Source organism: Olea europaea, chromosome 11 (genome assembly GCF_002742605.1).
Source record: "Olea europaea var. sylvestris chromosome 11, O_europaea_v1, whole genome shotgun sequence".
Lineage (NCBI taxonomy): Eukaryota > Viridiplantae > Streptophyta > Magnoliopsida > Lamiales > Oleaceae > Olea > Olea europaea.
In genome coordinates, this window is record NC_036247.1 from 2,670,562 (window position 1) to 2,682,242 (window position 11,681).

An 11,681-nucleotide genomic window follows, 5' to 3' on the forward strand; every position below is an offset into this window, starting at 1 on the left:
ATATATCATGAATCATTACTTAGACTCGAATTAAAGGTAGGGATCAATACATATATCTTAGCCCCTGTTTAGTGTTGAATAAAATTAGATTTTTAGTATATTTTGATAAAAGTTGATAAAATATATGACTGAGAAGTTGTGAGTTTCATAAAATGTACGGTTCAATTCCCTACTACCTTTTCTTTCATTTTCAATTATTAATTATACTTGTCTGAAGTCAGAAACACCACATACATAATTGTCATAATAGTAAGAAAATACAAAATATATTCGACATGTACATACATGTTTACACGTACACGCACCCAAACAGAGAAACAAACTCACATGGTAAGGATCCCACTTTGTATACCTTAAAAACTCAGTGTTTCTTTTCACTCATGCTTTACAAAACCCATAAAACATCTGCCATGGAAACCACAGAATCTCCCTCAATTGAGAGCTTTTCATATAGTTGGTCAGTTAATTTCCAACCGTCGATTTTCAACGATTCATTTCGATCCTCTATTGACAGCCCTGATAAAGATGATCAAGCTTCTTTCATTGAAATGGATCCAAGATTACCACCCTCAAAACGATTTTTCAGAGTTCCACAAGATTTTAGCTTTGATTTTCCCGTATCAGAACCTCCTCTATCCCTTGTTCATGCTGATGAACTCATTTCCAATGGCTTCCTTATGCCTCTTTTTGTCAAAGATCTGAATAAAGAAATTGAAGAATATGATGCTCAATATTCCTCCATATCAACTACGCCTACGCCCTCTAGAAGTAGGGTTAGTCGTGCTGATGCCGCGTTTTTCTGTAGTGCTTTGAGAAAGTGTAAGAGATTATCGAAGCATTTTCTTCGAAAATATTTGAATGTTTTTAAGCTGATCGGTCAAAGAATGAGGGGGCGTCGTTTTAGAGTTGGGAGTAGTAGTAATATGAAGATGCATGAACTGAATGGCTGGGATTTTTCACAGGCTACATCTCCAAGAACTAGTGTAGCTTATTCTGCAGATAATTGGCGCCGGTCTTGTGATTCTGAGAGCTCCATTTATGAAGCAGTTCTTCACTGTAAAAGAACACAAGGTACGTTCATTCAACTATCTCATCTAAAAGCTAGTTATTTATGTCAACAACACGTTGCTTCATGTGCACATGGGATTTAATTTCTTATAAAAACATAATTTTTCATACTGTGAAACTTGGACCTTTTTGTCTGTTCTTATTTCCTGTTGAAACCTCCCTTCTCAAAGTTTAAGTTGCATAGATAGGGTTCACTTGCAGCTTCTATCGTATAGTCATATTAGGATAATTTCCATAGACTGTAACATTCTCAAGAATTTTGATTACTTCAGGCAGGTAAACTGAGCTTCTTTTTATCTGAGAATTATGGACCAACGGGTAGATGGAAACAGGAGAAGATTAAGATAAAGTGTCTCGAGAACTTGATCATGATTCATCCATCTTTTGTCTGTTTTGAAGAATGATGATACATAAATTTGTCTTCTTGAGGAACCAGCAAGCTGTAAAAATTTTCAGCCACAGAATTTGTTGCATTTTGAAGAAAAGAACATGACGTGTTTTTTTGACTCACTCTTCCTGGTGTTGATCTTTTTCATGTTGGAGAAGATAAATATTTTCTTGTTCTTGTAAAGGTTTGTTTGTGAAATAATTAATGTTCCAAACTTTAATTTTTACTATCATTGATCTTAAGCACTTATACCGTTTTAATATTTCATTTAATAATTTCTTGGCTCTGTATATATGTATTTGGCTTACACCTTTGCTTAGATTACAAGTTAATCAATGTAATTATGCTTGTGTATGTTACAAAAACTTGCCTCAAGGGATATATAAATCCCACCATGAATGAATAAAGATGCAAAGAATATATAATTGTTTGGACCAGTTATCGTAGCCCCTTCTTGGCACGCTAAGAAAATTTGATTATAATTTAAGTTAAAGTCGACAATTAATTTTAACCTCACATTTCATAGGATACATAACTTTTCAATCACATAATATTCCATTAACTTTTATCAAAATTTGTTAAAAATCTCTATCAAACAGGAGTTTAATAAGATTATTGACTTAATTCCAAATTTTAGTCCATGTTTGATCTTCATTTTTACTCAAATTTAATTTCAACCATACATTCTCTTTATAAAATAATTTTACACGTGGATTCATCACTTTTTTTTAACCACATATTCTTAAAAAAATAAAAATAAATACACAAATCATTTTTCACTAATTCTATTATAAAAAAAATTTCTACCAAACAAAGGCATTATATGGTATCAGAACTTAATAAGCTCAAAGGAGCAAATTAATTGATTTGTCTGAAACTGAAACGAGCTAAATCTCATATCAAATATAGGGGTAAAAGATAAACAACGTAAAAGGTTTGGACCACTAAAAAAGTTAAGCTTTTAAATTGGCTTTGACAGCTGCTGCTTAATTATGTTGCAAGCATATTCATATTCCTAAAATAAATAAAGTTGATCTTCAAGTGAATATTATATTTTAATAATTTACTCTAAGATGAATATTTTGGAATACAATGTTAAATGTTTGGTACAGTTAAGAATTTCTGCAGTTGTTTCTACTTCCACCAACTATTTATTTAAGTAGAAATTGAGTATATTGTCTTCCTGCTGAATTTTAAGTGATATTTAAGGTGGGACCTTATCAATAAAATTATTAATTAAAGAAAAATAATATAAATATTCCTTTGATAAGGTTGAATTAAAGTCAATAATTATTTTCAGTGTTTTATCTTTCTAATTTTTATAGAACAATCATGAGTATACAATTAATTATGTCTCCACTTCATAATAATGTGCATTTCCCTTTTTTTTTCTTTTTTTTTTTTTGGTGTTAATCACGTTTAACTATAAAATTAAGTCTAATTTATCTCAATGCCATGATAATTTATTAAATGAAATATTGATGTCCTACATATTTTCGTCATGAATTTATTTTTCCGAGTCCAAAATATCACTTGGATATTGAACGATAATTCAAACCTTTTAGTGAAACACGTGAGTTTTAAATTACATACATACACTTCAAAATAAAAATTAAATCACGCTAAAGCGACGCTTTCTAACTTTTCTTTTCCGTATAAGTCAATCTACGAGTTTGATTAATACGAGATATATCTATACTGAGAGGTAATTCTATTCAAGAATCTGCTCAGAAGATAAATAATTATAAGAAATAAAAAATTTAAAATTTAAACAATCAATGTAAAAAAGGTAATCTCAACAATAACCTTTTCGAACCATGCCCCATCATTTAAACCATTTGATGGGCACAAAAATTAACGCTCCGTTAACCTAAAGCTGCATGCTGTCTTTTTATGCATGCCCGCCTGAATTCTCCAACCCAAAAATCTATTCCTTCGCATGCGGCTATGAGACTGCCCAACACACAACACACACACTAGTACATAAACATATAAATACGTGTACATTTTCTAGTTTAAAACTTAAGCGACAAGAGACAAACACGTTTAAGTACATGTTTGGTATTTTTTTCATTTTTATTTTATAATTAGTCAAACTACTTTTTATTCACTAATTTCGTTTGATCAACAAGCACTACTCACTTATTATATAAATATAGATCCAAAGTCTTAAGTTCACGACACTGACGACTCACAGACGAGGACTCGATTAATAAGGGAACCCATTGGAATTATAGCGAAAATGAGTCTTCATATGAAAATTGTAACTACTTAAATCCGAACCTAATCCGAACTATATGATGACTCTTGAGTGAAACAAAGTAGAGGTCTAAACCAACTAACGTCGAAGAATCATCGAATGAATTGTGGTTAGGGATAAAATGCCACCCGAACCTAGAGCTAACTGGATCTCCCCAAAATGTGTTGAGATGCCGCAACCGCAATTAACTGGACAATGGGTCAATCCCATATCTCCCAACTATGACTAATGGTGACTAATGAACTAAGAATTTGCAAAAAGGGTAATTGGCACAAAATGTCCCTACCTTTTAAGTTTATTGTCGAAAACATTCATACCTTTCATTTTTTTGGTATTTTTGCCCCTACCTTCCACATTTCTTTGCATAGAAGGCCCTTTTAACGATTTCACCCTCCATTGAAATGAAACAAAAAGAAAAGAAAAGAAAAAATAAATAATTAATTGCAATCATAGTCCCAAAATTTTTTTAAAAATTATAAATCAGTCATAATTTATTGTGAACTAAAAAATTTTAAAATTAAATAGAGAGGAGAAACTTGAATGTACAGGAAAATAATCAGAAATGGAGAAATTTTTAAATCATGGCCAATGGAAACGAAATTTTTTTGAAGATTACTTGATTTTTGCTCAAACCTTCCATCTACTCTTCACTAAATAAAAATTGAGATTTATGTTTATCTATTTTTGAAGATTTTCAGTTTCATTGGCTATGATTCAAAAATTTCTCTATTTCTTGATTATTTCTTTGTACATTAAAGTTTCTTTTTTTTAGGGTAATTTTAAAATTTTCCAGTTCACAATAAATTGTGACCGATTTGTAATTTTTTTGAAATTTTGGAACTATTATTGCAATTAGTTTTTTATTTTTTTCTTTTCTTTTCTTTTTATTTTATTTGAATGGAGGGTAAAATCGTCAAAAATAAATGAAAAGGACCTTCTGCGCAAAAAAAGTAAAAGGTAGGAACGAAAATGTCAAAAAATGAAAGATTGAGATGTTTTTCACAATAAACTTGAAAAATAGAGACGTTTTGTGTCAGTTACCCCTTAGCTAAAAAGGAAAATTATCGGTAGTATTTGACTTAATGAAATATATGATACACAAATACTCTGTTTAACATTAGCAATAAAAGTTCCAATAGATTGGTCCACCACGTGTAATTCACGTGATCATCTGGAGAATCCTTATCCAGTTGTTTCCTGAATGTGGGTTGCTTTATGGGCCATTGTGTCTATTTATACCAAAATAATACTCTGAAACCTTGTGCTAAATCACGACAAAAAATTCAAGAAAATTTGACCAAAGTAACAGTAAAATAGAGTGGTTAATAATGTTTAGCATTTAATTTTTATAAAGTTTTGAGTGTTAATTTCCAGTGATCCTAGGAGGAAATTGATATGAAAATCGGGCCTCTTAATCTAAAGTGTAGTCCAATTGGGCCAAGATCTGGTTGGTAATGCAGTCTTTGATGGGCCTAACCTCATTACCAAGCCCATACTATTATTAAACAGGTCCTCAGGGACCAAATTAAACAATACTGAAACTTCAGAGATCATTTGGAAACATTCAAAAGCACAGGGTCAATTGTGCAGCAGTCTGAAAGTGTATGGGACCCACATTTAAATAAAAAATAAGTGACTTTTCGACAAATGCTCCTTGTCTATGTACGGTGACAGTCGGGTCTCTTGAAATTGAATTGTTACACATTATTTAAACTTTTCCACTCACTGCTCTTAAGTGTGAATAAATGAAGAAAAAACGATTTTGCGTTGTGTACAATTTTGTCACGCAGAAAAAGATCGTGTTACATGCAATATGGACTAGACAGAAAAAAATAAGGTAGGGAAGGCTTATGTCGGAAGTGTTGATGAGCTAATTATTCTTGAAAAAATAAAAAATAAAAAAATGAAAGCACCTATTCAAAAATTAGTAAAATTGTAGGGTCCAATGACTCGAGTCAGCTTGACAGTCTTATATGTACATGTGGTATGATTATTCAATCAAATCACGGTTCCTCGGGCATCAAGCCATTCAAAATCCAACACTTCGATAATACACATCCACTGTTTCTCTCTCTTTCCATCTTGAACTCCAAGGCATTGCATTGTGATTGATCCAATGTTAGAGGGAAGTGATTTAAATGGACGATTCTGCCATACGTACATACACGTTTTTTCTCATTGTTTATGAGAGAAGTTCCTACGGTCCCATATGCGCATGCAATGAGCTCATATCCTATGTGTTTACACTACCAAATCACATGTCGACATGTTAGTAGCCACCAACTCTTGCCATAGAAGGAGAGTTCAAGAGGCGAAAGCCATACCAGAGGACTACAGTAAAATACCCCGAGGTTAGAGAGGAGACAAAAATGCGAGGCTAACATGACTCAAAAGATACTCAAGTTAGCACCAAACGATGACACTCAAGACATGGTATGATTACTTTGAAAATTCAAGACACGTCTGCAAGGTCTCCAACCTTCAAATCCACTAGCAATCAATTGAGTTATTCTTAGAAGGTCACCACAACTACCGGATGATTTGATAAATCACCCAGTTATCAAGTGTGACGCCCACGAGGTGAGCAGTGGACACATGACCAAGTTTACACCTCCAATCATACATAAGATAAAAAAATCATAACATTTTTATATTCTTTTTTTAATAGAGTCACAAGTTTCACTTGATACGGTTATATAATTAAGTTCGACAATGTCAATTCTAGTACACTATTACATTTCAGCTTGGAAAAGCCTTCATCAAATCCTTTCTCATGACAATTGAAGAAAAATATGTACTTATCCTTAGTGATCAAACCATATTTTCCTCTTGGCACATCAAGTTCATTGGAGACCTCAAAAATCTAGAGTTCCTCACTTGATCGAGTGACGAAAGTTTTAGAGAATGACTGGAAGAATTAATGTCTCCAAAACCTTGTGAGAGTGACTGTTCTCAACATCTTTCAAAACAGAAGCAGCCACAATATCTTTGCCTTCAGAATTCGAACATTTGAGGAATTTTTCACCATTTTTGTTATCTGAGCTAGCATTTCTTTTGTGGAACCATTTCACGGATGGTTTAGGACGTGACTCACTAATTGCAATGGCTATATCATTTGGGAATAGATCGCCCAATACGAAGGCATGAATAATAGTTGTTACGAGCACTGATGCAACAGTAAGAGTAGCCACTGCACAGAGGACGACGGTTAAACTTTTGGTTACTATGTTGGTAACCACGACTGAGTATCTAATCGTGGCAATGGCAGCTCCAGTCATAGGGAAAGTGTAAGCCCACCATGCCAATGAGAACCTGTAGATAGTAATTGGGCAAATTTGAGATTTGACAATGGTTAGATAGCTTAAAATGATGCTGCTAATATGAAGTTGAGCTGTACCTGAAGCCTCGGAAGAAATTAACGCGGACAGCCTAGGGAGAGCGAAAGAAAATGAAAATATATTAGCAATGTATGCCTAGTGGAGCACGTTGTGATTTAACCTCAATCCCAAATTCTGAGAATAATAAAATAAAATGAAATCAGAAACAAACAAGAACACAGATTTATAGTGGTTCTCCCTCAATGTTAGATATACTTTGATTGGCTAGTTTTTTATTTTTTGCTCTGTAGTCCAACATAGCATCTACTAATGCTGCCATGGCTATTGAAGCAAAAGTGTTTACTTAAATACAAGGCTCGGAGTTAAGGTTTAGAGAGACTAACCAGAGAGAAATAAAGGAACAAGGCAATGAAGTAGGCAATTCGTGCTCCATAGTCGAAGGACCCTTGAATCCTTGCCCATGCCATAGAGGCAACACTAGGTGCAGCAACGAACAGAAAGAAAACCGGGTGGAGATCTTTTGGGAGTGTCACATTTGTTGGAAGTCTTTGGTAGAGAGTTACAAATAAGACTACGTAATGAGCCAATCCAACAGCAAATAAAAACATAGGACCTTCTTTTAGCCCCATGGATGCACCAAGCAGTGCACCAACAAAGTTCCCAACAATTGAGAGATGACTCGAGGGATTGGCCACCTTAGAAAGCCTTCGCTGCCCTCCCAACATCCACTGTCCATAGATCTTAAGCTCGAGGCAAAAAACAGGGGCCATAAGAATGTACCAAAGAGATTGGTGCAGCTTTTGAGAAACTGATGGAGGAACTCCAAGGGCCAAGAACAAAAGGGCAATCCACGGAGCAAAGAAGAAGTTAACACGAACTGGATGGTAGTACTCACGACGAACTGCCTCAAAGTAAAAAATCACTTTCAGACAATAAATAAAAGAGATAATTGCCACTAGAGCGAGAGATGAGCACCACAGGACCAGATTTATGTCCGGGTTTACATGGAGGAACCTAGTAGAAGCAGAAGTCGCCAGGGTTTTCCACATTATGGCTTGGCTGCTAATGCCAAGACAAATACCAAAGGAAGAGATAGGGAAGCGTAGAAGGAACGGCCATTTCTTATCTTTCGGAAGAAGTATTTCTTCGGAAGCCTGTTAAGAGAAAATACGACCATTCAATAGTGAGGAAAGAATATGAAACAATTTCAACCAAAAAGTTGACAAGTGAAAAACACATACCCGCAAGGTATCCAATTCTGGCCCCTCTAATGCATCAAAGTAACGGTCTGCTGGTAAAATTTCAACTTCTGCAGGTCTCTGAGTCTCAAGGTCTACCTCAGTTTCCCTATGCTTTCCACGCAAATTTGATATTTGCCCCTCAAGTTTTCCCGACCATGTCTTGAAAGAGTCGAATCTTTTATCCTTGTGTACATCAATCCTAGGATTCTTCGGTGGAAGGCCTGGATCCTTGGGAGATTTTCCACTAGCAATGGCCTCATTAACTACTGGACGTTTTGGAATCGGCTGAGAATAAAATTTGGTCTGTCTATTATTTTTGGATGCAACTGCAGATCTGGGAATATCATTGCTGATAATTGCTCTATCATTATATTCGAAGACACCCCTTTTTGTGTTATGTAAATGAACTCCAACCGGAGAAGGTGGCATGCTAATGGAAACAAACTGCATCCTCTGAGAGTTAGAAAGATCATTTTGCCCTTCTACACAAACTGTTTCAGTTCCCTAAGAAGATCAATTAAAAAGTACTATAACAGTATTTAGTGTTGATCGGTGTGTTTTTAGCCCATGACGCGGCTGCTCAGATCTGAATAATTGCAGAGAATTAATAAAGTTACCTTAGGTGACAAGTCAGAAGAATGAAAGCCATTTGATTTGAATCGATCATTTACATCATCAGGCTGTTTAACAGCATCGAAACCAGCCACTTCATGTGCAGTAATAACTTTGATCAATGATGGAAGCACTTCAGGGGAATCGTTCTTCGCCAAATGATGTTGTTTGCAATCCTCCATAACAACGCAGTTATACCTATAGACGAGTAAATTTCTGTAAGGATTTTAGTAATACTACTATAGAATTTCAGGTCATCAATGAAAATAGAATTTTATATTATGTTCTTGGACAGATTCAGGTCACCAGAAAATTGACAATAGCCCAAAACCTACTTGAAAGTACGTCGTTATTCTTCGATTACTTGAAATAGTTTTTGAAGATGAAATCAGATACCATTGCACTAGATAACATAGAAGTGTGTTCCTGTCTTTAAATGCTTTGATGAATAAGCAGAGAACGGGATTTAAAGTTGTCTATGAATTAAGTTTTAAGTAAATCATTTATTTTTTAAGCAGTTTCCTCTTTTACTAAACCATCCTACCAGATTTTGCACTCATCTCTTATTATAAAATCATCCAATTTGCCAAGAAGTTGAACATTGGACAAAAATAAGTACAAAAATTGCGAGCTTTTGCAATGCAAAATCATCACGACTCACCTCAAATTCCCGTTTCTTGTTAATTGCTAATGACAGAAAGCAATCCAAACGTCCAATGGTTTCAGTCAAGCAAGCAACCTACAAAAGCACTCAGCTCAAACTCAAATCCAAATTTAGCTCGATCACGAAAACAGTTTGTTCTTCTCGTTATAGCACGGACAGTTAAAAAACCGAGATCAAAGTTGTAATTCTGGATACAACCTTGTTTTTTAGATAAAGAACACATAAATGTCAGCTACAGGAAGCAACATTTGTATAGAACTGCGCATGCAGTGTTCTCGGAAGTACCTCGTCACGTCACAAAACGTACAATGGATACAGCTGCCAAACATGAAAACGACATATTGATTAAACTAAGAAAAAATGTATCAAACAGAATAAAAAGATAAAGGTGCGTCCATTGAATGGAGTATAATATGTGATAAGCAGCTACACATTTTGACATTTGGTCATTGCACTAAACAACTAATAAGCAAAAGGACATATCCAGACAATATCGAATTTTGAAAATTAGATTAGAACTGCCGATTTTTACATCAACAAGATTTTAGGCAATAGAATTTTTGGAAAAGATGCACTCTGATGTGCTTAAAACAAGCTTTTTTAGTTTCTTTTCAAATCTGAAGAGACATAATGTGCAAAAAAGTCCAAAAAAGCATCTATAGCACAACCAGAAAGTGAGATGAAAAAGACCTAATGGTAAGAACCCAATTCGTGCTTAAATTCTGAGTTTCACAAAACATAAACGTAGAAATAATAACTTACGGAGCAAAATAAGTGATTAATCATATCGTTGAGTTTTTTAATCAGCTTCTTCTTTTTGCTGTCAAAGAATAGATAAACATCAAACATTCTACAATTTTCCAAACAATTAGCCAAGAAAATGGTCAAGTAATAAATAATCCACCAATGTCAAAGGATTAACCAATATAATATAACATGTGACAAAATTCAATTCCCAGAAAATATAAAGATACATTATAACACAAAGACAAATTCAATAAAGTAAATGAAGAATCAATCCTAACCAAATTGAAAACTATAGGTACAATCAATAAAAATCCTACCGGTAGAGAATTCAAATTAAAATTTTATCAGGCATAAATTGGAAAGCATCAAGGAATCTTCCCACCGTTGATGGAGGCTCTGTTTAAATATTAGTATAATATCAGCTTAAACAAACACATCATCAAGTCAAATTCGTACTGCCCTACTCACACACAGTCATGTAGACATGTTTATATAGAGAGGGAGAGAAATGGAAATTTTCCGTTTTGAAGACGAAAAGACAAATTGTGGGGCTCCATAGATGAGCCCACCATTGATTTTCGGCATTTCGAGGACATGCCGTAGACTCGTACGGAGTTCTTTAATGTTGAATGCACTACAGCTCAAAGTTGGTGACATGATTTTGTTATACGGAAGATTAGTGACCAAATTTGTAAGTAAATCGAAATTAATCAAGATTAGTGACCCGTAATTCACCTTCCTATTGGGTTCGTTACAGCGTAGTCCATGCATTACCAGGGACTAAGATAGGACTAAACTAAAAATAAAATAAAATGGAGTAATATGTGTAAAAACAAAAAAATAATTAAAAATAAAAAATTTACATATCAACTTTATATAAGGTTAAATTTTAAACTGGCTGGAGCTGACCTGAACTTTGAAGCTTTTCATCATCATCTAAGCCTATAATCAAGGATAGATTTCAAAGAAACTACACAAAAAAGTATAAATCTGCACCAAAAAAGAAAAAAAAAATTAAAATTTTACTAGTTTAATCATGTCTAATATTGTATATATACACGTACTGACGTGGAAGTCTTAGCTCTGGAGTGATTAGAAGCCTGATACCTAACAAAAACAAGTTGCAGTGGCATTCGACAAGTAAATTAGGTTTCCATTATTCATAGTCATAGGTGAAGTGGAATCCATTACCCTCATATTAAAGTTGGGATTGATAAAGTGGTATTCTTATGAAAAAGGTGAATTAGGGCAAACAAACAACAACCCATTTGCTTGACACCTTTGAATCAAAGAGAGTGCGCATGCGCATGCGCATGCCGTTTTCGAATTTGGACATGCATTGAAAAGATAGGTTTAAGAGCAA

General features: G+C 34.2%; 2 protein-coding genes across 6 annotated transcripts; one reads left to right on the plus strand and one right to left on the minus strand.

Moving 5' to 3' along the window:
* The first annotated feature begins 308 nt into the window (after positions 1-308).
* On the plus strand, positions 309-1,682 carry LOC111402966 (probable membrane-associated kinase regulator 6). Its single transcript, XM_023031297.1, has 2 exons — positions 309-1,071; positions 1,341-1,682. The coding sequence occupies exons 1-2, from the start codon at positions 381-383 to the stop codon at positions 1,346-1,348; spliced, it is 699 nt and encodes a 232-aa protein (XP_022887065.1). The 5' UTR covers positions 309-380; the 3' UTR covers positions 1,349-1,682.
* Positions 1,683-6,345: 4,663 nt separating this feature from the next.
* Positions 6,346-10,851, minus strand: LOC111402968 (S-type anion channel SLAH3-like). Of its 5 annotated transcripts, none has more exons than XM_023031298.1 (8): positions 10,636-10,851; positions 10,334-10,391; positions 9,569-9,889; positions 8,913-9,105; positions 8,296-8,799; positions 7,438-8,208; positions 7,114-7,145; positions 6,346-7,028 (listed from the first exon to the last, which is right to left on the minus strand). In XM_023031298.1, the coding sequence occupies exons 4-8, from the start codon at positions 9,087-9,089 to the stop codon at positions 6,614-6,616; spliced, it is 1,899 nt and encodes a 632-aa protein (XP_022887066.1). In that variant the 5' UTR covers positions 9,090-9,105; positions 9,569-9,889; positions 10,334-10,391; positions 10,636-10,851; the 3' UTR covers positions 6,346-6,613. The 5 variants fall into 5 exon arrangements, with proteins under 5 accessions (XP_022887066.1, XP_022887067.1, XP_022887068.1 ...); XM_023031299.1 differs by having other exon boundaries at positions 9,569-9,646; positions 9,770-9,889; positions 10,334-10,851; XM_023031300.1 differs by having other exon boundaries at positions 8,913-9,123; positions 10,334-10,851.
* Positions 10,852-11,681: the final 830 nt, after the last annotated feature.

Bases quoted from the DNA above. Each gene is read 5' to 3' on its own strand.
- LOC111402966 (XM_023031297.1), top strand. From the start codon at position 381: ATGCTTTACAAAACCCATAAAACATCTGCCATGGAAACCACAGAATCT.
- LOC111402968 (XM_023031298.1), bottom strand. From the start codon at position 9,089: ATGGAGGATTGCAAACAACATCATTTGGCGAAGAACGATTCCCCTGAA. The intron at 7,146-7,437 runs GTTAGTCTCTCT...CGCTCTCCCTAG, and splicing joins TGTTCCTTTATTTCTCTCTG to GCTGTCCGCGTTAATTTCTT. The intron at 7,029-7,113 runs GTACAGCTCAAC...TACTATCTACAG, and splicing joins AATTTCTTCCGAGGCTTCAG to GTTCTCATTGGCATGGTGGG.